Source organism: Fukomys damarensis, unplaced genomic scaffold (genome assembly GCF_012274545.1).
Source record: "Fukomys damarensis isolate Sample0158 unplaced genomic scaffold, DMR_v1.0_HiC HiC_scaffold_8, whole genome shotgun sequence".
Taxonomy (NCBI): Eukaryota; Metazoa; Chordata; class Mammalia; order Rodentia; family Bathyergidae; genus Fukomys; species Fukomys damarensis.
The window spans coordinates 23,916,682-23,929,217 of NW_022900920.1; the positions used below are offsets into that span (position 1 = coordinate 23,916,682).

At 46.9% G+C, this 12,536-nt stretch overlaps 1 protein-coding gene across 5 annotated transcripts in view; it reads right to left on the bottom strand.

Moving 5' to 3' along the window:
- Positions 1-12,536, bottom strand: part of Vti1a (vesicle transport through interaction with t-SNAREs 1A) — a 363,959-nt gene that overhangs the window by 9,317 nt on the left and 342,106 nt on the right. For 2 of the 5 annotated variants that reach the window (XM_010634612.3, XM_010634614.3), the window contains one exon: positions 613-3,146. The exons of 2 other annotated variants lie outside the window; for them this stretch is intronic. In XM_010634612.3, coding sequence (XP_010632914.1) covers positions 3,053-3,146 — 94 coding nt within the window. In that variant the 3' untranslated portion in view covers positions 613-3,052. Of the gene's footprint in view, positions 1-612; positions 3,147-12,536 lie in introns of those variants that run through there. One more of the 5 variants, XM_010634613.3, reaches the window with a different exon arrangement.

Below are 12,536 nucleotides of genomic sequence, written 5' to 3' on the forward strand. Positions count from 1 at the left end.
AAAAAAAAAAAAAAAAAAAAAAGGAGAAAGAGGGAGAGAAAGACAGTCTTTCTTTCTTTCTTTCTTTTTCTTTCTTTCTTTCTTTCTCCCTTTCTTTCCCCCCTCCCTCCTTCCATGGGTTGACAATCTCTGGATTCTGTTTGGTAATGAAAACCCAATCACTGAGGTCATTATCTGATGAGGTTTTTGGAGCAGGCAGGCTTTTTTCCCCTCTTTATTTCTTTACTTAATGATAACCCTCAATGGGCTTGCCCCGCATGGGACGGCCAGAGCCGCACAATTTTGTTCACCATTAATTTCAGCCTTTGAAGCTCAGGGCTCAGAAGCAGTAGCAAAGCAAACCCCCCACCAAGCTGGTTCCAAAATAAGACAATCCAGCCTGCCTGAAACAGAATAGCAAATGGCCTCCCAGCCCAGGCCTGGCAGCTGACGTCAAGCCTACTGCATTTGTAGGCATTCGCCTTCAACAAGGAACATTTAAAACTCTTTACAACTTAAGAGACTTTAATTAAATTGCGTTTGATTCTGGAGTAGGGTTGCATCCGTTTTATTTATTCTGTCAGGGAAACTGTTTAGTCTGCATGAATTTTATACGGCAAGGGCTCCCTTCTCTTCTTCCTCCTCTACATCTTCACCTTTATCTTTCCCCACCCTCCCCATTGTACATTGTTTATAACAAAGGCTCCCAGCTTCAGGAATATTCAACAATCGAAGTATACATATTAAGCCACTAGAACCTTCCCCCTATTTTCAATAGGCTTCAAATTTGTGGACTCTCTTCCTTTCACAGGGGGGCAGGGAGGGAGGGGGAGTCCCTGGGCTTGCCCCTCCTCTGAGTCCCGCCTGCAGCATGCAGCGGGACCAGCTGGGGGGATCAGGGGACCTTCTGAGCAGCCTCCTCACAGAGCGCACCGCGGCCTAGTCGCTGGGGTGCTCACTCTCAAGGTGGGATGGAGCCTCAAGCCAAGGGTTTTCTAGTCACAGTCTTCTCACTCCCAAGGTTGAACCTGGGCAAAATCCTGGGCCAAGGCTGATAAAGACAAGGAACCGGACAGGAGGAGCTGAGGCCAGGGAAGCAAGGACAGTGCTCTGCTCTTCTCATTTCATCAGTTTCCCCACGAACACAAGACTTTTAGTGAAACACCTAGGAGTCACCAAGTCCAGACGATCAGGTGAAACTTGCTGGCGAGGTGGCCTTGGCAAGATGAGCTGAGCAGGGGTTGGGAGGGAGTGGGAGGCACAGCTCATCAAGGAATTGTGCACTGACTATGACCAACAGCTTCCAAGGTAGCCACCGGAGGGGTGGTGTACTTCACCAACCGCTAGAGTTCCAGATGAGGAGGGGTTGTTTGCTTCTTTGCTTTTAAATGATTTCTTCTATGAGTTCAGCACATCCAGAATCCTGTCATCAGGAGGTTTTTGCTGCGATGGGTCCTTTGAGCTGACAAGAAAATTACCACAGCCTCCTGCTCTTTCACTATCCCTTGGCCAAAATCCCTCACATGGCCTTCTGATGTAAAGGCTGCAGCTTTATTTCCACAATGCTAAATGATATCCGAACACTTGCAGGCCTTGGCCTGTCCCGACAAGTATGGTTTCTCTGGTGGATTTTGCATACTGCATTTCCTCCCTACACCATAATAGTTTTCCTCTAAGTTAAAAAAAAAAAATCAAGTGTTGCATTCTGGTAATCTTGATCCACAAGCACAGGTGGTTAGCATTTTTTATGAAGAGAACAGGTTTGTGTTTCAAGAATTCAAAGCTTTCAATTATATTCAAAAGATAGTAGAAACCCCGTAAGTGGCTACGAAGTCAAGAAAAACACATTTTGCTTTATAACTAGGGGGAAGATGACTTTTTCCCCTCAGCTTGGGTAATTTTTAAGGCCGATCACAAATGAACTCATTTTGAACGCAATTCCCGGTTACCTCAGACAGAAAGAAAAAAGCACGTTAGACGTTTGAATACATAGTGAATTCAGGAAGGCATTGCTAACATTTGTTAGTAAAAAACCCATGTTGTCCTTTCATAACATCCTTCAGTCCTTCTCCTTTGAAAGGAGGTTAGTGAGCGTTTATTTCTAGTGGATCATCCTGCAGGACTCTCCCATATTCATAATCACCTTGGAAATTTCGAACAGATGGAGTCATGTTCTTGCTCTTACTGAAATATTCATGTTCTCTTTACATACCAGAATGGATGTGGAGCGAACCTTGTCAGACCTTTTGCATGTATGAGGGTTGCTTTTGGTAGTGCAGATATTAAAACCGAAAGGATACAGAGATGCCTACACAGGTCAGGGAAGATGAGGTCGAAATTAAATACTGTGCTAGGGCTCATTTTGCCAGCAAATTCGGAGGAGTATGGGAATTGGGGAAGGCAAAGAAATATTCCTTGTAGCCAGTAACCAAAGTTGTGAAAAGTACATATTGGGTAAGGTCAGCAAAAATGTTCTCCAGTTTAAAGAATTACACAGTAGAAAACCAGGGAAAGTGCTAAGTCCATTTCCTGTACAAGTGACATTAAATACCCTTTGTTGCAATAAAAGGACTTGGACAGGTTGACTATATTCATTATGCCTGGGAAGGGACCGGGCTGGCTTGCCGGAGCTGGCCACCGGCTCTGTCCCCTGATTTTCTTTGCATTTGTATCCTCGGGCATCACAAAAAGATTTTGGTGACAAGAAGTTCATGACAAACAGACGCTCCTGTGCCTGACTCATTATGTCTTCTCTGAAACCATAACCCCTGACATGTCCACAGGGCAAGAAAGATCTCACTGAGGCTATTTTGGACAGTAGATGAAATTATCAAAAGGCAAATGAATGAAAAAAAATCTGGCTGAAGACAAACCTAGAAAAGGAAACCAACCCACATGCAAACAGGAATAGAAAATATTTTTACACTCTTTGCACTTGAGCACTTGAAGAGTGGTGAGGGAGAGAGAAGGTCACCCAGGGCCTGTCAGCGAAAGAGAATGATTCATGTGACCATTTTGTCTTAATTACTCAGAACATGCCGAGGCTGATGTTTATCAAGGGAGAGGAGATTCATCAGTGTCCTCTGACGAAAAAAGCAATCGCCGTCAGGATGGTGATGACCACGATGATCCCCAAGATGACAAGCAGGATGCGGTTCTGGATGATTCTGGGAGGCAGGGAAGAAAAAGGTGCACACAGGTAAACGGAGCATGCTCGGATGAAGCTTGTCCAAGGCCAGGCTGGCTAATGATACTAACACCCTTGACTGTGCCCTGAGTGTGTGTGTGTGTGTGAGATCACACAGCTTTGGCTCTACGGACAGCTCCAGAGTGCTTGTCACACTGCACTCACAGAAATGCTCACTGCAAAGTTAGAGTGAATCAAATGGTTTTCCAGGCTCCAAGTACCATGTCGTCTCTTTACAGGATCAAGGACCCCATGTGAGCTTCTCTTTTAATTTAAAATGTGAGACAAGCCTCATTTTTTTTTCTTCTTCAGTGTTTCCTGTGAAAGGAAAAGACTCCAAGGAAACATGTCAGTAAGGTACTTACCTGTATAAAAAATACCCAAGGAAAAGTAAAGGAGAGACTTAGCGAGAAAAGGACAGGATTAAGAAGCAAGTGTCAAACTCGCAGCCTAGGCTGTGAAGCCTTCATCTGTCACTGTGGCTCACGCTCCATAGTGCCAGCAGGAAATATTACATTTGCTCCACAGCAAAGAAAGATGGAAATGAGGAAAAATGGAAAGTCCTCAAGGTGCCTGTTGTAGTGTGCGGGGGGACTTGCCTCACATGCTTTCCCACTCCCGTGGTCTGGGCCTGGTGCTGCTGACCTGGGAAGAAGCTGAGGGGATAGGCGAGCAGATGCCTGCCGAGAGCTTCCCGTGAAGTTGTTTCATAATTTGTTACCTCATTCGGAGAAAAGAGGTCGCACATCAGAATGCTTTGTTGAGACTTTCAAAGGGAACCTAGGTCCAGCAGCCTCGCCCACGCTGGCTCTTGCTGAGCCACACAGAAATAGAAACCCAGAGTGGCTGGCCGTCTAGCTGGCTGCCCAGCGGCTTAAAGGCTCACAGCAAATCAGATGTGGGCAGGAGGAGGTCTGTGCCTCATTCCAGACCCGGGACACGGGACAGAGGTCTCCCACAGGGAGCGGCCAGGAGGGACCGAGCCAGGTCTCCACTGAGCAGGGGCTGCTCTTGCTGTGTAAAGGAATCTTGGCAGCACGATTACGGCTTTTTTAAGCATCTGGATGTTTGTTTCTGAGAAGGAGGACGACACCAGGTTGTAGTTTTAGCTGAGACCCCTCACCCGCTTCCCCCTTCCCACACCTAACTGGATGGATGGTAACTGTCACATTAGAGCAACCTGCTCCCCTGTGGCCCCTAACAGGACCAGCTCCCTTCCCTCCTGACAGGTTACAAAATGATCACATTTGCTGACACGTCTTCCGCAAAACTGCGTTAGTGCCTGTGTCCACTTTCCTTGCAGGAGATGAATGGTGTGCTTGGTCCTCATTTATCACACAGGCTCGTCTGAGATCTGTCTCGTTTATTTCTCCACTTCACCACTAGAAAGCCCGGGCCTGACATTAATTCTTCTGTGAGGACAGGTAATTCCGATTTAACAGGCCACATTTACTTGGGAGACAGGGAGATTCTCTGCCCCTTCCGTAAGTAGATAAAAACAGGATCTCCGTGGTTTATTGCAGTGAGGCTAATTAAGAACACTGATTGGTGCTACTTGGTGACCATTTAAAACACAACTTGATTCCCCCCTTTCCTCTGGAAGGGTCAGTCCCCACACATCCCAAGTCACTGTCAAAATCTTTATTTACCATGGTCACTTGCACCCAACTTGCAAAGGAAATCAGCAAAATTGAAACTCAGCAGTGAAACAGATTAAAAGCTTGAGAACTCTTTTTAAAATTCTGCCCTAACTGGGTTGACAACCATTTCATTTGTGGGTGGAGGGCTCCAAGGCATCCATGACTCTGATTTATAAAGGATTAGCTGGGGGTGTTACTTCTTTAATTTGACGCAGGGTTAGGAAAAAATGCGTGCACAGGAACCCCTGGGTTCTCAGCTCTTCTCTAGCCTTCCTGACAGGGCTCACCATCCTTAGAGCCGCCTGGTTTCTTGTCAGAACACTTCTGCTGTGTCAGGTGGTTTCCCCGTGGGGATCATGTGGAATTTACTTCCGCAGCCCCAACACCGCCATACAGCGGCCGGCACTCCGGGACTCAAAAGAGGATGGAGCAAAGGAGGATGATGAGAGAACACAGTCCCTAGTAATTGCAATGATTCCTTTCAAAGGAGAATGGAGAAGAGATCTGTGCAAATTCACTTGGCAGAAAGATATCAGGGGTTCTGAGCAGAAAGGGCTGAAGTTAAAAGTTGAAACCAGCCCCCAACGACAGAACTGTATTCCATCGTGGGTTCGTGAGGACCAAGGACCGCTGGGCTTTCTCCTCAAACCAGGAGAAGGATCAGTCTCCAAGGACCAGAGGTGTGTGCTGGAGACTGGGCTGTCTGCTTCTGCCTGGTGTTTGGAATGAGAAGAACAAAGGGAACACAAAGACCTGGAACACAGAGGGTTGTAAGTAAGCTGGACCGGCGAGGCTGTCACCTAGCTTTGCACCTCAAGGAAGCTGGGCAAATATAGCCTCTGTATGGACAAGAAAAGTGAGCCATCAGGGCCCTGGAACGGACAGGACAGAGCCAGCTTGGAGCGGGGAAACAAAGGTTGGCAGTGGAAGACCCTGTCTGCGAAGAAGCCCAGAGAACAGCCATGGCCAGTTGCTGCTGGCCTAGTGCAACTGGGCAGAGCCGAAAGGAACAGAATGTGGAGAGAATCCGCAAAACAAGCCAGAGAAAGAACTATGGGGAAGCCCAAAGTAACTCCCTCTTAACTTTAGGCAAGGGGCCTTGATGTTCAACTAGGTCTGTAGCAAGCAGTCTTAATCTCCCTGTTGAAAATGCAAAGTGTGTTTATCCAGTAAATAATTTAAGAAAGAGTATACACTTGAAAGAAGACGTCCATTGAAACAGCCAGGCTAAATTGCCTCCAGGCAAAAACTTGTGCATTTGCATGCTGCATTCCATTAAGTGAGCACACTGTGGCTTTAAAAGAATGCAGAGGCAAATTAAAAGGAATGTGGGCCCGAGACATCAAAAATTCTCCAAGTTTACATTATGAATCACAGTGCTGTTGATATAAGATGAATTAACCATTTACTTTGAGGCTGAACTCAGAAAGTGCTATTGAAAATACTGATCCCCAAGTGCAGCCCGGGGAGCAGTTAATCTTTCCATTGCCAGTCTCCTCCCTTCTGGAAACAGGCTCCCGCATGTGGCAGCTGGACTCAGAAGGCTGGGGCAAGTGGAGGACTCAGTGGCCACCTGACGCAGTGCTCCGCTCCTGCTCGAGGGGCATGGGAGCAGCTGTTCCCTGTGGTCCCCAGTATCCAGTTTTCCTCTGCTCTGGCCCAGACCACATGGCCTATGCCTTGATGTTGGATAGATATGGCCACAGGACTTGCTTTGGCCAACAACTGCATCCAGGTGGTGGCACCAGACTTGTGGCGCGCGACCTGCTAGCTAGCTCTTCTCTTGCTTCTGACTTGGGGGAGGTGGGGGCACACACTCCAGAAAGTGCAGGTACTGGATGGTGGAGACTCCTGCCTGGATCCCCAGGCATCGTGTGGAGGCACACTGTCCCAGGGACTCACAGCACACTTGTATCAAGCCAGTGAGACTTGGGAGTTATTTGTTACTGTAGCATAACACAGACAACTCCAGTGGGGCTCCTTGCCAAGCCAAGTGAGGTTCATCGCTAACTATATTACCAAAAGCCAAGGTGGGATGAAGGATGATATTTCCTTCCTTGAAGACTGTTTTTTGCTTCTTGGTTTTCAAAAGCTGGATTTCTTTTCTACTCACTTCTCACTGAAGAATCAGGTGCTTCTTTTCAGAGACCAATACCACTGTTTGCTGATGATCAATACTATCAGTGCCTAGCTAGGCGCTCTACTTCTTTTGGTCAAGACAGCCAGAGCACTCTGTGCCCTTGGCCTCAGTGACCGAACCAGAACAAGGCTTGTGACTTAAACCAATCCAGCAGAGCAAATGTCAGGATCTTTGCTGGGAATGGTGGGTGTCTGGAGAGTTTGGCATGTGGGTGTTAGGTCTGGATCTGCTGTGGCCATTCTGTTACCACGAGGAAAGTCAGCCTAAGAAAGAAGCTGACTCAGGGAGGACAGAGAATGGAGGCCGAGTCCTGAAAACATGGTGAACCCCTATAGATAGCCATTCTTCTTTTGAGCTTTGACTCATATGAGAAATTAACTTCATTTTTCAGGACTGTTTGATTTGGATCATCTGTTATTTATGACCAAAAAGCAATTTTAGGTTGACTCATCCTGATTCTACAACCATGTCTTTGATCTCTTCCAAGAAGAACTTCCCAGCCATGCCCTTCATTCACTCTCCTGTCTCTCTGTATGTGGCTTGGTACTAAATTAACCCCTTAATTTTACGCTTTTCTATTTCCGTGAAGTCTTCTCCCATCCAAAATGGGCCTTGTATAGTCTGAATCCACTGTATATTTGGCATCCCTGGTGCCCAATGCAGAATTTGGCATAAATTAAAACAAAACAACAACAACAAAAAAGGTGTGTGCCTGGCATGATGGTGCACAGCTCTAATCTCAGCTATTTGGGAGGCTGAGTCAGGGAGATCATTTGAACCAAGGAGTTTGGTGCTAGCCGAGGCAATATAGAAATACATCGCAAAAAAAAAAAAAAAAAAAAAAAAAAAAAAAAAAAAAAAAAAAAAAAAAAAAAAAAAAAAAAAAAAAAAAAAAAAAAAAAAAAAAAAAAAAGAAAAAAGAAAAAAGAAAAGCTTGCTGAACACAGGAAGGAGAGATGCTACTTGCAGGTATCATCTGAAGATTAGTGCTCTCCTGGTGGCAAGGCTACCTATAGATAGATAAGCACAATTTCAAGATTTAGCTACTCAGCAGCCTTCCATTCATCATGCCAGCGGTATCCCTACTCTCTCACAGCCTGCATGCATTTGCTGGGGAGACTACGCTTTGTACAGGATCAAGCACCACATCCTGAACCTCCTTCCTGCCTGTCTGGCCAGCCTCAAATAATGATGTTCCACCACTGGGGTCTGACAGAACTGTAACGATCAGCAAGTGGGACAGCAAAGGGTACGACCTAGGTAAAGAGCTGATGCTCACTTCTTTCCAGGCACTCCGAGGACAAGGGCCAATGGAAAGACTCTCCAGTTTCTACATCCAATTCAATGTTAGTATTCAACCAAAGACACGAAAACAGGAGTGGTAGGAAATGGTTAGTTGCCATCAACCTCAAATGATAACTTTAACTTGAGCATTATTTTTAGAGCTGGGAACATGGTTGTCTGTGAGCTAGAACTAGGCGGTTATGTTGCTCCCTAAAATACCCCACCCAGGGTCTTCCATGTCCTGCATCCCCTGGGCTGCCCTGAGAAATCAGATGGGGCTGAGTCTACACCTGATGCTACAGGTGTAAGTGATCCAAGCTGGCCCTGCTGATTATAGCTCTAACTCTGGCCCAGCCATTCATTCAGAAACTGGCCTGTCACCCAAGCCACAATCTCCTGGGGATTTTTCCTGGAAAACCAAGAACAAAGTACAGTCCTCTTTTTCTTTCTTTCTTTCTTTTTTTTTTTCTAGGAACAATGGAAGTCCAAAGATGCCAAAAGTCCTGCTCACCACCATACCAGAGGGCAGCCTGCCTCCTGGCAGAGAAACCAGAGCCAAGGGATGAAGAACAAGGGTGGATCTTGAGGGCAGTATTTGAACCTCTGGATCCTGCTGTGTGCCTGATACCTGAGGAGTCATATTTCAACTTCCTACTTATAGCAGCCAAACAATTCCCTTTTGATCTGAGCAATTCTGGTTGGACATTTTTCTCTTTCAAGCACACTGATTGCACTGGGTTGAATAGTGTTCTCTCAAAGTCGGTCCACACAGAACCTTAGATGACTTCATTTGGAAGCTGGGGTATAAAATTCATTGTCTGGCAAGAGAATTCATTGGCAGTTTTGAGGAGGAAGCATTTTAGATTCAGGCTGGGCCTGTTTTCAGTGACTGGTATCTTTATACCGGGAGAGAGCACAGATGCAGGTAAGAAAGTTATGTGAAGATGAAACCTATTGGAGCAATGCTGCCACAACCCAAGGAAAGCCTGGAGCCACCAGAAACCAGACGAGGAAGGGTGCTTCTCTTTGGAGACAGCATGGGTACGCCAGCTCCTTGACTTCAGACTTGTAGCCCCCGCACCGTGACAGGACATTATATGTTGCTTCAACCCACCAGCTTGTGGTATGCTGCCGTAGGGGCCCTGGGAAATGAATACACTGAATTCTCAGATTCATACCAGCACAGGGACCTGGTAGTCTTGTCTTGGGCTTTAGGGTGACTGTTTTCCATGTCTCTACTGTGTTCCAATGCTGCCTGCATCTCTACAATGGACTTACCTAAAGTCCTCCAAAAGACAGGACCATCCCAGATAGTTCCCTGGAAGTTCTGTGTATGGTGGAGGGGCTCACAGTTTTCCGAACTATTGTTTCTTTCATCTAGAATGAAAATTTCCATTCAGGAAAAGAGTAGGCAGCTTCCCAAAGGCACAAGAGATGAGCAAACTGAGGGCCATGTTCCTCAACACTCATCCCACAAGACTCCTGCTCTGGAATAAACCAAAGCCATATGCTACCTCTGGGCCAACCTTCCAAGGCCTCATTTAGCCATTAGGGGTCCGCGTTTGCTGCCATCAGTTTTGACATAGTGATCTGGGAGTCTTTCAGGCTGGACCTGAACTCACTATGTGGCCCAGTCTGGCTTCAAAATGTGGCAATCCTCCTGCCTCCTGGCTTCAAAATTGTGGCAATCCTCCTGCCTCTTGAGTGCTGGGACTACAGACATGTAATCCCATCATGTCTAGCTTGGAAGGATAAATTCTGATAGGTGGAGACATGAGCAAACTCTCTAGCAAGAAGGCCAGGATCCAGGATCCAGAGCCAAGCCCTGGAATACCTAGATTAGGTACTAAATGAGGATGGATGTAGCTTTAGCCCGATTCCAAATTTCTACTTGGATTAACAAGGACTGGGGCTGGGGATGTAGCTCAGTGGCGCTGTGCCTGCCAGGCAAGGACAAGGTCCTGAGATCGATTACCGGTAGTGGGGAAAACAAAACAAAACAAATCAGGGACCATCAACACTTCTCTGTAAAAGGCTGGACAGTAAATATATTAGTTTGCTGGGGCTGCCACAAGAAGGGTTCACGAACTGTGCTTAAACAGTAGAAATGCAACGTCTCACAGCTGTGGAGGCCGTAAGTCCGAGGTTAGGGTGTTGACAGAGTTTGTTCCATGCCCCTCTCCTTACTTCTGGTGGTTTGTCAGCAAATCTCTGGGCTTCCTTGGCTGGTAGGATCCGTCCTTTCCTTGTCACATGGTCCATGCTGTTCTCTCCATGTGAGCACTCACATTTCAATTTCCTCATTTCAGAGGGACACCACTTATGCTGGATTAGGGGTCCACCCCCAATTTAACAAATGACATCAGAAAGCGCCCTAATTTCAAATAAAGTCCCATTCTGTGATACTGGAGGTTAGGATATCAACATGCAAAGGGGGAGGGGGCATGATTCAGCTCCTAATAGTAAATATTTCAGGCTTTGTGAGTCTCTGATACAATTAATTGACTCTGCTCTTGTAATTTAAAAAGCAGCACTGAAAATATGGATACGACAGGCATGACTGTGTCTCAGTAAAACTTTATGGAGATAGTAGAATTTGAATTCCACATAATTTTCACACACCAAAAAAATTATTCTTTTGAATTTTCAACCTTATTAAATTGTAAAAAGCACCCTTAGCTCGTGGGCCATGCAGAAGCAGGCAACGGGCTGTGCATGGTGCACCCACCTCAGCCTGAAAGCTCCAAGTGCTCTGGGGCAGACTCTCCCCAGGGGCAGAGTGTGGTCATCCCTGGACACTGCACAAGCTCCACAAACAGGTCTGGCCAAGTCCCTCTCCGAAGAAAAAAGGAAACGCAGAGTCCCTGGCCTAGGAGAGCCTGCGATTTGACAATGAGCAATCAATGAGAGAAGCCCAAAACAAAGGCCATAATTACAGTGATGCCAGGGCTGGGACAGTGTGCCCTACACCCACACACCCGGCTTTGCCTGGGGTGACCTGGGGCAAGTCACTCCACGACACTTGGGTTTCAGTTTCTTTCTAAACAATATCCACCAACCCGCCAACCACCCCAGGGAGAAGAGGATTAGCTCATTAAAGATTTTAAAGCACTTTCAAAGGTAAAGCCCTTTACACGCATGCAGCCAGCAAATAATTCTACAAAAGGAGATGTCACTTCAGGGAAGGTGAGAGGCACCAATGGTCAGAGGCTGGAAAGCTGCCTGGGAAACTTCCAGAGGCTGGTGGGGAAGGCGGAGGCAAGGGTCCAGGAAGTCACTGCCTTCCCCGGCTGCCTGCTTCTAGTCCCCACAGGCTGCTATCTATCTGGCTTCGCGTTGACAGTCTCCCCAGCAGGGCTGAGCCTCTCTCCAAGGTGGTGGCATAAACATCAAAAGGGAAGGGAGGGCGTCCCATTGGCTGGCTCGGGGATACCTCCCCAGCCTGGGAAGGCGGCCAACAAGTACCTGTCAGACCCACTGATAAGTCCAATGGGTTTTGATCAGCGATGTGTAGCTACAATGCACTCTACCTTGCCAAATGTGTACATCGCATTTCAACCTGGGTGCCATGGCCACTGCCATTCTTAAATACGGACTTGATGCCGGCAGGGAGCCCGGAGAGCAGCTTTGCTGGCTACTGCATTCAGATAGGATCAAGGCAGCTCACTTCCATCAAAGAACTTGGAAAGAACTGGAAGGGAATTAAATAATGATGCTGTAGAAATGCAAGGTATACCTAATCCCTCACGGGCTTGCAGACTGCTGGATCTGGAAGACTCTAGGTTCCTCATGTTAGAGTTGAGGCTACCGAGGTCCCGAAGGTGAAGGGATGAGCCCAGGGTCACCTGTGTGGGAAATGGCAAGGCCTTCCTGCTGTACCATGACCCTTTCTCATCCTCGCAGCTGGTGCCTCTCACAGCATCTGCATAGGAGAGAGCCTGAAACTCTCAGATCAGTGTCCCCCTCTTATGGAGCCTAACCCAATCCTGCTTCTGTATACCATGAAGAGGAGACAGGACAGCAGGGAGCAGTGGTTCCCGAAGTCCAGTCTCGGGCCAAAGTGAGAAAAATTGGGGAACACAGAAGGTGCTTTCTTGTGAAACCAAGATATTTCAATTTAAAGAATTCCCTCTTTTCCAAGATTACATCCTTACCATTTTAGTGCTAAAATGTGCATTAAAAAAAAAATAGAGTGATGACGGCAGTAGACGGAGGTTTTTTTCGCCTCCAGGGTCCTTATGGGCTTATGTGAAACATTCTCCTTAGAAACCACTTTCTTTTGCTTGGCAAAAAAAAAAAAAAAAAA